This window comes from Perissodus microlepis, chromosome 7 (genome assembly GCF_051167445.1).
Source record: "Perissodus microlepis isolate ML-2025 ecotype Zambia chromosome 7, ASM5116744v1, whole genome shotgun sequence".
NCBI classification, from domain to species: Eukaryota; Metazoa; Chordata; class Actinopteri; order Cichliformes; family Cichlidae; genus Perissodus; species Perissodus microlepis.
Genome location: NC_140467.1, coordinates 51,965,528 through 51,978,527, shown reverse-complemented (window position 1 = coordinate 51,978,527; position 13,000 = coordinate 51,965,528). Strand labels below are relative to the sequence as shown.

At 41.4% G+C, this 13,000-nt stretch overlaps 1 protein-coding gene across 2 annotated transcripts in view; it reads right to left on the bottom strand.

Moving 5' to 3' along the window:
* Positions 1 to 13,000, bottom strand: part of ap3b1a (adaptor related protein complex 3 subunit beta 1a) — a 57,449-nt gene that overhangs the window by 11,111 nt on the left and 33,338 nt on the right. For both annotated transcript variants that reach the window (XM_084935824.1, XM_084935823.1), the window contains exons 23-24: positions 3,877 to 4,105; positions 208 to 292 (exon numbers count right to left, since the gene is read on the bottom strand). In XM_084935824.1, coding sequence (XP_084791950.1) covers positions 208 to 292; positions 3,877 to 4,105 — 314 coding nt within the window. The remainder of the gene's footprint in view (positions 1 to 207; positions 293 to 3,876; positions 4,106 to 13,000) is intronic.

The following is a 13,000-nucleotide window of genomic DNA, read 5'->3' as shown; positions in this document are numbered from 1 at the left end:
CATTCAGCAGGTTGATTGGGCTAGGGCTGATTACTGGAGGAATAATTGTTATTCCAGTGAACCAGGATCAATTGTGCCTGATGTCTCACCTGGGAGTGCTGGCACAGAGAAAGGTAGGAAAAGGAGAATTAACAAAGAACACGAAGAGAGGAAAAAGGAACATAAACCACACCTGACTGAATATGAGTGGATGTCAGGCTGTCTTACCACAACTGGAAGTTGGCTGCTTGTGTCGAGTCGCTGAAGTCAATACCCATGGATACCGTCACCGAGGCCCCTGGCTCCAACCGCTCTGAGAGTGGAAAAGAGGGGAGGGAAGACAAGAGGAGAAAAGGAATCAGTGAGTGACAAGGGCACAGTGTGCAGTGTGGGGAAGGTGGAGAGAAGGGAGGTGGGGGCAGCAGCAGAGTGGAACAGACAGGCATCCACACCACTTGTGTTTTCTACTTCACAAAGCAAGGCCACCGTGTGTGAGAAATCTATCCTTCAATCTCATTCCACACACCTCAGCCTCAGCTACAAAAAACAAAAAACATGAAGGACTAGCATATTTCCAAAACAACAGGCTTGTCAAAGGGAGCATCAGCACAGAGAGAGAGACAGAAGTGAAGCAAAGCCAAAAATGCTGAAGAGTGAATCTGGACAGCTGAATGTTAGAGGTGATGGAGGAAGAGGAGTGGGAGGTTAACGATGAGAAGAACACAGAGAGACAGAAACATCCTGCACGCCTCCCTACTCGACCTGCGTTTCTCTCTCTGTGGAGCAGGCCCGTTTACTGTACAACTCTTTCCACAGATAGAAGAGGAGGAGGAAGTGGAAACCCAGTGAAAAACAGAGCCGTCATGGACGCCCTCCAATCCAGCCTTCTGTGATGGGCTCTAAATCAAGCAAAGGGTTTGCTTTGTCTTTAGGGTCTTTGAGTCTGTACACAAATAAATAAGCAATGTGCACTATTAGCTAGAGCTGGGCGATAGAACGATAACGATATGTATTGCGAAATAACTTTTTCTCGATAGAAAAGTTAAACTATTGCGATAGGCCTCATCTCTCTTGTCCTCTTAAAAAAAAAAAAAAGAAAAAAGAAGAACAGCCAATCCAAATTAAGTAGCGCAGAGCCGAACCAATCACAGCCGCAGCGTCACGTCAGGTGACTTGTTACGTACAGCACAAGTGCCAAGCCGCACATGTGTATTTGTTTGGGAAGCAGCCAGCCGCCGTGCCGCCTGGGTAATGGAGGAAATGAGTGTGCCGACTAGAGAAAAATCAACCGAGAGCGTGACTGAAGGTTACCGAAGAGAAAACCGATGATGGTTCCAATGCCGGAGAGATTGTCGAACGGAAGAGCCATAGAAGTTCCGTAGTGTGAAGGTATTTCTGCTATTTCAAGTCTGACAAAAAACAGAGTAGCGCGCACTGTAAATTGTGCCGAAAGCAAGTCTGGAAATACAATAAACCGGTGCATGCTCAATCTCTGACTGGAAGCGCTAATTCGTCATTCGGCTTTTGTCAGACTAAACTAACTGTTAAAACTGTTTGAAAAGCTAAGCTATACAACAAGGAGAGATTGAGAATTTCCTTTTAGTTCTCAGTTTATTTGATATTGACAAAAGTTAGTCAATTTTGTCTGTTCTTCTGTAAAACAAACTAAGATTTATTTTTAGAATTAATATTTTGTTTCTAAGTGGAATTGACAATTTAGTAGTCTGTTTCATTTGTTCTATTTTGAAACTTAAACGCTTTAGCGGCTGCCTTTTGTGTAGTTTGCAATATTTGCCTTTATTTATCTGAAAAAGTCTCATGTTCCTTAAGTACATCTACCCTGTTGAAGTTATTACGGGAAATAAATATCTAAATCAAAACAAGCTGCTGATTATTTCACATTTTACTTGTGAGCAACGGCACGTTTAAATCTTACAAATATAGTTATTTGGCTTATATCGTGATATATATCGTTATCGCCTGAAATGAAAAAAACATATCGTGATATGAAAAAATCTTATATCGCCCAGCTCTACTATTAGCTATTTCTTTTATTTTAAGAAGAATATCGACTCGGTTGTGAACACTCAGCTGGGTGTAAGGACCTCTAAACAAATAGCAAAGGAACAGTTTATTCTTGTTTTAGTATTTACAATTTTTATTCTAACACACAGGGTAAAAATTGGAGATAATCTAACACGGACTGGGGAAGAAGATAATCTGCATTACACCTACACATGTAATGTACATATCCACTAATCTAAATCTACAATAATTGTTTTGGCCATATTGAGATAAGCTACATGTAAAGTACTTGTTCCAAATGAGTTAACAGAAAAGCTGTTAATTGGTTTAGGAACATGTCGGTAAACAAATCAAGTAATCAAAGGGCAAGATTTCATATTAAATACAAACTGTGTCATGTATTTTCTCCTCACCACACATTAAGGTTTGTCTGTATTCGTCCTCTGCAAATTATCCAAATAAAGTTCAGCCGCCCACTCGCCGGGCTCAGTTGATCCAAATTAGAAACTGTTTGGCTGCTCGAGTTTCTTCAATGCCCAATCAATCTCCCCGAAACTGACAGTTTTAACATGCTCTGACGCACAGCAGTTCTCTTTGTGTGTGTGTGTGTCTACACAAATGGAATATACCAAGTGTAGTCATCATACAAGAGTGTGTAAGGGCAATAAGTGTGAGTGTATGTTTGTTTGTAATGATTAGAAAAGGGATTAGCTGAAGTAACGTTGGCTGTTTTCAGGCTCAGGGAATGAGATGGTGTCATTAGCTGATGAGAGGTTACAGTTTTTTTTATTACATTCATTAATATCCATTTAACAAAAACAAACAACTGCACAAGATGATTGTGCACAATCAGGAGTGACCTGATTGTGAGTGTACTGGTCAGATCAAGGAATTCTTTTAAGTCACTATCCAGACCAACGGTTAATCCACTGACTGAAAAACAAAGACCTCACCACCACCGCTGCCAGAACATCAAGGACTCAGTGACAGTAATACTGCCTCAAACATTTTTACTAATGCAGAATGACATAAAATGGCAAGAAAAAAAAACCAACATTTAAATGAGTTTACACAACATCAAAAACATCTAAAGCTTAGAGTGTTGTTCTGGTTTAAAAGTCAGGTTTGTAGTATGGTCATTGCTTGTCCTATAGGCAGACTCTAGGAGGCCTAAACTCAGACTGAAGTGGCTGCTGACTCAAACAAGCTCAAACAAGGTGTGAAGAAAGACTTATCAGGACTGAGCAAAAGAGAAGAGCAGAGAATCTGAGTAAACTTGCACTGCTCCCTGACAAGGTGTCAGGACATCTGCCAGATTAAAAGTACAAGGGATAGAATTATCTCCTTTCTTGTAATAAAAGCTAGCCCAGTGTATTATACGCTAAAGGAAGTAATAAAGGAAGCAGTGATAGTATTTTTGTTAGTATTTGCAGAATTCTAACAGCTCTTGTTATCGCTGCCACTCACACACTTTGGGTCACTGATCTTTTTTGCTTGTGAGAAAAAAAGCTTCTTCCAGTGAAGCCCCTCGACACATGCATTGTAACTAAATTACTAAAAGTACTAAAAGTTTTGCTTATAAGCAACTAAAAACAGCTTGCAGAAGCACAACAAAGCATGCTAAGGAAGAACACATCAGGAGACGATACATCATTAGCACAGATTTAAAACTGTAATCCTCAGTGTAGAAGAATTACAGAACATCATCCAGTTCACATATTTCTTTTGTTAGCACTGATGTAAATCCATGACCTACTTTAATTACAAGACAATGATGAACATGTGCCATCCTGATTAAAAATAAGTAGTGTGCTTACTATTTACTGGGTTTGTGATGACCCACTGTGGAGTATTTACTGAAATCAAACTCACCAATGGTGTTAAAGCAGTGGATGTTCAGGCTTGCAGGGCTCCGGTCTCCTATATGGATCTCCTCCAGGGCGTGGTCTGAGCTGTTGGTCAGTATGACCTGTACTGCAACCATACTGGGCTGGTACAAACATGGCTGCCTGGGGAAATGGTACTTGGCCGACAGACCTTTTCCTGTCATATGGTGAAGCAGCTCATAGGTTTTCAAAAGGCCAAAAGATGACGTGGTGACCTGGAAGGACATATAAAACAGGGATATACCACTGGTTCTAAATGTGGGTTTTTTGGAGTCATTTTGAGGAAACAAACAATGCTGACAAAAAAAAAAAATCCTAAAAAACTGATCATTATAGTAATAAACTGCAGTTTGGGCAGGAATGAACCAAAGCCTGCTGATGATTAAAAAACAAAAACAAACACTGAACAAAACCGCAAATGCAGCACATTACCCAACAGTGTAAAGCTTCCTGAATCAACACAAAACCAGAGACTGCTTTGTACATTACAGCGCAAATGCATCAACACAAAAAGTCAAATTAATACAAGAATCCTCGCTTTGCCCATCACCTATATTCACGCAATTCATTTCATCCAATCAGCGGCCAAAAGGCTGCATTTTTAGCGATGTGGGACGAAGTGTTGGCTGCCCACTCTCCTACCCCAAAGCTCCCTTTATTAACTCTGTAGGATAAAGAGGAGCGCATTTAAGAAATGCCCTCCAATCAGTCCAGTTAGATGGAAATGGGCTGGATGCTCAGTCAACCCAGGCTGAATAAAAACAACCTCTAATGAAAAGAAACACAAGTGCCTGCATGGGCCAAAACTGCCATTCGCTGGCCTTTTAAAGGGGCTTTTACCTTTTCAGAGGCAGAAAACAGCATTAACTTAAAAAAACATACAGACATGAAATGAGGGGGAAGAGTTTGGTTGAATGTTTTTTTAAAAAATGTAAAAATTAAACATCTCATTACTAGAATAAAAATTGTTAACAACCGGTGCGGCTGAGATTTTTATCTTTAAGAACGGTCAGCCAGCAGTGGTACACTATACAATGCAAAGTGGGGGGAAAATCATCATGTGCACAAACACCAGACACATCTCTGCTGCAGGAGGGAAAAAAAACACTAAGTTTGAAAAAAAAATCTCCAAAGTATGACAGCTTTCAGTAGTTTAACAGTCAATAGAAGTCAAAGGCTCTTCTGTCTGGAATGACAGCACTAATTAGTTACAAACATGAGACAGATATAGCCTTTTCACACCCTCTGAAACAATTAGCACCTGAATGCACTCACACACCAGCACAGAGCCTAAACAGATGCATGTCATTCTGGTGAAAATAATAATGAGTACAGAGACTTAACAAAAAAAAAAAATCTATTTATCACCTGAAAGAGATAAAAAAACAAAAAAAAACCTCAAATAAGTCACAAGAGTAACAAAATGAATGGCAAAAGAAGAAGAAAAAAAAAACAAGCGGTGGAAGAAAAACAGATCCTGTAAATAAATGATTAAGCGAGGTGTTTCAACTAACCGAGTTAATTGAATATGACTAAGAATATAATGCGAGGAAACTGTGGAAACGGGCGGGCTTGATGGTATATCTCAGCGTGTGGAGTAGTGTCAGCGTGCATTGTTTTATTAAAGTTGAACGTGCTGCCAGAGCGCTCTCAGTTGGGTGGGAAATGTAAAAGGCATCCTTCGCCTTGTCATGTGCTGCGTGAGGATGAAGAATCGCTTTGACATCGCTGCCGAGATGAGTCTGAATGTGCTTGCTTTCGAGGAAGCGATCAGACGAAATCAGACACGATCGCTGTACTCTTGGAGCAACGTGCTGAAAAGCAAAAAGTCTGACAGTTTGGATAAATTTGATGAAAAAACAAAGACACAAAACTAAATTAGACAGCATCATAGTCTTCTTTGCTTATTTCCTACTGCATACTCTCCATCTCGGGACTATTAGAGTAGCTTTATGAGACTGAAGGCTCAGAATAATCCTTTAACTTTCTCAGTACCTCTCCCTTTAACATCCAGAGCTGTGTGCCTGAGATGACCGCATTAAGGATATCTCCTCTTAGTGACATCATACAAACCAAAGATTGAAAGAAAAAACAAAACAAAAAAACGTTTTGCTCACAGGGATTACTTATACACTGATCATCATATGAAACTTGTTCAATGTGGCCACTCATCACTTTAGTGTATATATGACAGAAAATTCTACATGTTTCAACAAATACTATACAAACAAAATTTAACAGCTTCATTCAGCTAACGAGTACGGCAGATTGAGCCTAAAATCTGATGTACGCAGTGGATTGACCCTGGATTAACATTAACCCATGGGACATAAGTTTCTTTTCCCAGGCCTTGAAGGTTAGCTAGTAGCTCTCATCTCTTTAAAGTCGGGGTGGGCAAATCCAGGCCTCTAGGGCTGGTTTCCTGCAGGTTTTAGAAGTGTCCTTGATCCAACACAGCTAATTTAAATGGCTAAATGACCTCCTCAACATGTCCTGAAGTTTACCAGTGGCTTGGTAAAGGACTAATCATGTGATTCAGGTGTGTTTACCCAGGGTGAGATCTAAAACCTGCAGGACATCAGCCCTTGAGGCCTGGAGTTGCCCACCCCTGCTTTAAAGGGACATCCACAGATTACTAGCAGCATGTCAACCAGAGACCACACCAAGACCATGACATTCTGCAACTTCAAATAAAGTCCAGGATGCCCAGAAAGAGAACCCAGTGCTTGTGGACTCAGGTGAACTCAGCTCTGCCTCAGATGCACGTAAATCGCTTCCAAGCTGATGTCGCCTTGGTACAAGAGGAGAAACCAAAGAGCAGTCTGAAGCCTGCGCTGTTGGCTGAGTCAGATAAATGGTACTACACTGAATTCATTCTTTTGCTTTTATAATCACCTCATTATAGACCTTTGCTGAGACTGCTGGCTTAGTTATGGTTCCTAGGATATTTAAAAGTAAAACAGGAGGCAGAGCCTTCATATTTCAGTGGAAGCTCCCAGTTTGGATTTAGGAAACAGACATCTTCTCTACTTTCAAGATTAGGTCTATGTACAGGCTTATGTCCTACACTTAAAACCTTCCAGTCCTAACTTTAAGCTTTATCAAAAAGGATCAGGTAACCCTGACCCTTCCATTAGCTACACTGCAATAGGCCTAGGCTGCTGGGGGCTTCCCATAATGCACTGTGTTTGTTCTTCACTCACTTCTTTTCACTCTCTCTGTGTTTATATACCACTCTGCATTGAACCATTAGTTACTGTTCATCCCTGGCTCTCGTCCACAGTGTGTCTTTTGCCCCATGTCCCTCCCCTCACCCCTAACCGGCCATGGCAGATAGCTGCCCCTCCCTGAGCCTGGTTCTCTTGGAGGTTTCTTCCTGTTAAAAAGGAGTTTTTTCTTCCGACTGTCGCCAAGAGCTTGCTCATAGAAAGTCATGTGTTTTCTTTCTATTGTTTTAGGGCCTTTACCTTACAGAGTGCATTAAGGCGACTGTTGCTGTGATTTGGCGCAATATAAATAAAAATGAATTCAACTGGATTCAACTCTGCCATTTCAGAAACAAATAAAAGCTAAAACAGTCACCTTTAAATAGGTAAGTACCTCTGCAAGTATACAAGTAAGTAAACATCAGAGCTTTAACAGTCATCTGCTGCTAATAGTAGGATTCAATAAATATTATATCAAGTATTACTTTTACTAAGTATGACATCTGTGGCTTATTTTCAATTATTTAAATCTTCAATAGTAACAAAAGACTTTTGGCCATTTATGTATTTTATTGCCACCAGTATCAACAAATTCATAACCACGAACACATACAGAATAAACTCTTCTAACAACAACACCATCATCTCCCCTCGGCCTCATGACATGCTCGCAGCGTCTCTTGTGCCCAGACCGCTGTCTCTAAAGGAGGTCAAACAAACATTTGTTGCTGCGCTGTAACGCTGCTCTGCCCCCACAAGCGCCCGTCACGCCACTGCCGGCCCGCAAATTTATTGGGCCACTTTTGGATGTGTCAGAGCAGTCGGTGTCGATAAAGCTCGTCGTAATGTTTGCCACCCCATCACAGCAGAGATTTACCTCCCTGACAGACACATCCTGTTTCAAGGTCTTATCTGTCGCCTCGCCCCAAGCAGGCGGCAGGAGGGACGGACAGCGATAGGACAGGGTTTCAAACTGCTTATTATCACCAATTTGACACAGCGGACAGTTAAAGCCTGACACAAGTGCCCACGCAAGCCGCTTCACCCTTCCATCCATTGTTGTCCTGTTATGCGGTGCAAGCCCATAACACCTCAAGTGTAAATAAGAAGGGAAGAGGAATGTAACCTTGACTTCTCTGTCAGTCTGCCTTTTTTCCCTCCCCGCCTCTCTGAGCTTGGTTCTCAGTCTCCACCTTAGACAGGAAGGAGGGAGGTGACAATGAGCGAGGAAGTTGATTGAGAGGCTCTATTATGCATCAACTTAAAGGAAGCTCCCATGATGGATGACACAGACACCAGTCACCTTCAGAACCCGGACGACACGTTCCCAGCATCCTCTCTGGCAAATGACCTGAAAATCCCGCTGACATATTCAAAAGGGCTAACCAGAGCCGGGCAGCCTTGTGCTGTGTGTATTAGAAGGCCAATTTCAAAGAAAGCAGGGTGAGGCGTACAGAGATGTATGGGCATATATTGAAAATCCATTTCTGTTTTTCAGACACCAGATTCCATTATGCTCTACAAGAGTTGTGAGGATTAAGGTGAGGGACATGTGTTTGACTTTAGGGCCTAATTGTTCCCTTCAGTCAGGAGATGACAATTAATTGAGGGCCGTCACAAGGACCTTGACTGCAAATTGAATTAAATAAATGTTACTACAGCCTCCTAAAACTACTTTAATGTAACAAGAAGTCTCTCTGGCGCATATAGACAGAGGTTAGTTCATTTATGCCAATTTCTCTGTAAATTAGGTATTCTAAAATGATTAATTTTGAAATTTTCCATTAAAGACTATTAGCAATAATAGAGGACTGTTATTCAGAAACAGAGGTGTCCTTCATCGAGTTTCGCAAGTGCTGTTAACAGCCTGTCAACACTTTCTTTGAATTAGCATCATAGTCAAAAGATCTTCAACTGCAACTGATTATTTTCTGCATTAACACTTAATAACTTGGACAATAATTGAATCAAAACACTAGAACGGAAGACTACGAAAGCAAGTGTTCAGATTTAATAGCTGCAGCCGTCAAATTTGAACCATTTGACTATTAAAATTGTGTGCCGAAACCTTTTTTGATGACAGGTTCTAATCAGATAATCATCTCAGCTCTACTCAGAGCCAAATACAAAAACATGAATTTTCACTAGACACAACTTTCACAGACACTTAGATCAGGATTAAAGAATACTAACAGATGTATGCACGTGTTTATGAATCACAGATCATTCGCTATTCACTATCAATGTGCAGCACTAAAAATACTAGTGGATGATAAGAGTATACATTTACTCTGGCATAAGAATAAGGAAGCAACTCGCATATACTTGGATATTTTCCCAACACTACACATTGTTATTCACAGGAAGAATTCGTGATTTGGTCACAAAGCTTTCATAATAAGAACTTCTATTAAATGTTCAACACTTACTTTTAAGCACTCAATGTGGTTGTATGTTGGTGCTTCATAAAGCTTTTGTATACTTACTGTCACCAGAAGGTAGTGTCAGAAAACGTCCAACCACCACAGATAGGTTAATAGATGGACGTAGCCGCTGTGACATCAGCTGGTTTCTGAGCATTTTTGCCATTTTGATGTTTTAAAACTGGATGTGACGACAAAAGCACAGGTCTGAGTGAAACTACATGTTCACTGGCTAACAAATGTCAATCACTAAGTGTTAGCCAATAAGCACGAGGTTTCACTGTAAAACCCGCCCCTGCAAATTATTTCTGTTTTTTGCAACTAACATGGCTTCTCTCGTAGCTTAAGAAACCAAAGGGTCAAAGTTAACCACGTCCATCAGTTATGGTCTTAAGTTGGAACCACAGGTAGGCTCCCTGGTAACCATTAACAAGAATGCAAGCTTTTATACCGCTTATGGCAAGAACGGGCAATGTGGACTATACTTCTTTATCTAGTTGCTGCTCCTCTAACATAGCCACTGCTGCAGAGAAGACAGAGTGTACTAATGACATTTTTGTAGTGGAAATAAACACGGTTACTTTATTCACTTCTTCAAACAAACTTGCCAGCCATTCAAGCACTCAACTCCTGCAAAGCACTGTTGACCCAAATATTGTCTGTGTTTTTTCTTTATTGGACACTACTGGGGGAACACAATTCTTGCATCCTTAGGTTTGTTATGTTAAAAGCCATTAAAACTTGACATCATATCAAGTTACAGCACATCTGCCTTGCCTACTCTCATTTGCTTTATGTCTGTGTTTGTCACACTGTCCCACATGGTATTGTGGGTCACCCACAGTTAGTAACCCACTACTACTTGTGCATGGCACCGTGATGTAGGGATTAACTGTGTTGCCTCACAGCAAGAAAGTTCCTGGTTCAAACCCCGGGTGGGGCTTTTCTTTGCCACTGTGGGTACTCCAGCTTTCTCCCAAAGTCCCACTGCCATGCATACTAGGTTAATTGGTAATTCAGCTGTCTGTCTCACATCCATGGCTAAACAGCTTTAAGTATATGAAAAATGTGACTTGTAGTCTGAAGCAATTGCAAGTCCATTACAATTGATTTAGATGTTATGCTTTACTGTCATTTTAATTAATATTTTAACATCTGGTCAAGGGAAAGCAGTTGACAGTTAACTATGTAGCTGTCAGTGGCACATTTATTTGAGAAACACAATAGGAAAGACGTACTGTAGTACAATTCAGAAAATACACTTATAATCACATATTTTATTAAAGTCCAATCATTTATGGAGGTCAAATCTTCACAAGCATTTTAATGCTATTGTAACCTTAACTTGAGGATCAGAAAACATGATGTATTGTGAGAAATAGACTCACAGTAAAAGGCAGAAAAATAGCCTAGCAATTATGTTAATAACTATAAAAATAAAGATTTAAGAGCTTACAGCAGTGGCCCGCATTAATTAAATGGCAAAGTGTTTTTGCTAAGACAAGTTTAGGTGTCAACTGTTAATGAAAACACACATATGATCATTAGAGGTTTGAGAGAACACGGTCATAACCTTAATCACACCAGACCAATGCCGTCAACAAAACTTATATGAAAAAGATAAAATGCTTATATATATAAAAATAGATATAGAAAAATGAATTGCACCTGAAACAAACTTATTAATAAGCAAAAAGTGGCTAAGGCAGTCACCATTAAAATACAAACATTTCCCAAACTACCTGCTGGCTACACTGACTGGCTGCTTCCGTGTGGGCATTTATTCCTACTTAAGCCGCAATCTCCGCAGTTTGAGTGGCAGCAGGAGGTTTGGAGGGCAGGAGCTTCTATATTCGTGGCGCTCGAGGTCCTTTTGCTGATTCATAATTAGATGTGAACCCAGAGCGCCCACTACGGGGGAGGTCAGAAGGGTGAGGAGGGAGGCGAGGGAGGAGGAGGGGGCGAGCCGGCGTCCGCCTGATGGACACCAAATGAACAAATTATGATGGCCCCCTCTGGGTGTGATGGGGTCAAACGCCCCGCGCCCCGCCGCTGACAGTTCAATTTCCCCCCAGCGCAGCCCCATTCGCTGACTGCTAATTATGAATGAAAAGTTATCAGCCTCAGCCACCCCGCCGCACACACGGACAGCGGTCGGAAGAGGTTTGGGGGTGAGGTGCGATGGTGGGGAGGATTTAAGAGGCATTTGTGAGAGATCCTAATGTCAAAATGTTATTAGAGAGAGCGGTAGCATGAAGAAGCTGAGGAGAGGAGGAGGAGACAGAGGAGGAGGTGGGTCAAAGACAGTGGCCAGGGTTAATCTAAATGCCTTTGATAACCATGCAGTAATTCTCTAAAAAGGCCCGAGCGCTCAGCTGAGACAGACTCGCTGCCTCTGTGGGCAGATTGCTGAGAAATAGAAATGACACTGGGGCCAGTGTGTGTGTGTGTGTGGGTGTGGGAAAGAGCTGTTGTTGAAGAGCATGCATGGGGAGGGGCGTGCGTGAATAAAGGTGAGGTTATTTACCCTTGTCTATGAATCCCGTTGCCCATCATGTATTTATGCATAGAATTGACTCTAAATCAGATGTTGATGTGCAAAAAGTTCCCTGTTCTAATCTGCATTTCTATTCTCTATTACTCCCTGGCCTTCACCTGAGGAGAGATTGGCTAACAAGACTTGTGCTGCATAAATGCTGGCCTGAGAGCAGCTGTCAATCATACTGAGTGACAGGCGAGCAGGACTGACGGGCAAACTTAGAATACAGACCAACGCACCGCAGGGCTACGCACAGCAGCAGAGGCCATTCACATAAGCTGGGAGTGCGCACACAGACACACACAGTTAAATCTGGGTGTACAAAAAGTTAGAGACAGCCTAAAGTCACTTCTAAAGAGACCAAAGGAAGCTCATTTACACGCCTGTGATGACAACAAAAAGTCAGTGGAGTTTACAGAGCAAAAAGCAAAAAAACCAAAAGGCAACATAAAAACATAGTAACCCACGTTCAGCCCTTCTTTATTATAGCAATCCACTTCAGTCTTCAGTTCCTTGGATGCCAGTAGTTCAGGAAGAGTTGGGGTTCACGTTTATAGTCAACAAATTACATTTATACAGTTATTTTATGCCTCGATTACGGTCACTGTATTCATTGTGTTGCGTGCCAACTGTGGTGCTGTGGTGCCAGAGGGCCCACTGCAGTCTTCTCATGAACAATAGGTTTCACCACTCACATAAAAACCTCTGTATCAGCACTATATGCAAGACGAAGTCAAAACAGGAAGCACAGCAACTGTTTTTTTTTTATTTTGTTTTTCAAACACTTCACCAGACTGTCTCCTCTTTTTTTTACTGTTGTTCTGCTTCTGTGTAACGTGAAAATCTCTGAGCTCCTGTCATTGAAATCGCAGTAAAGTGCGACAAAAATCGTGCTCACGTCTTTGAGCTGGGACAAAAACTGTGAATGACAAGTTGAAATGA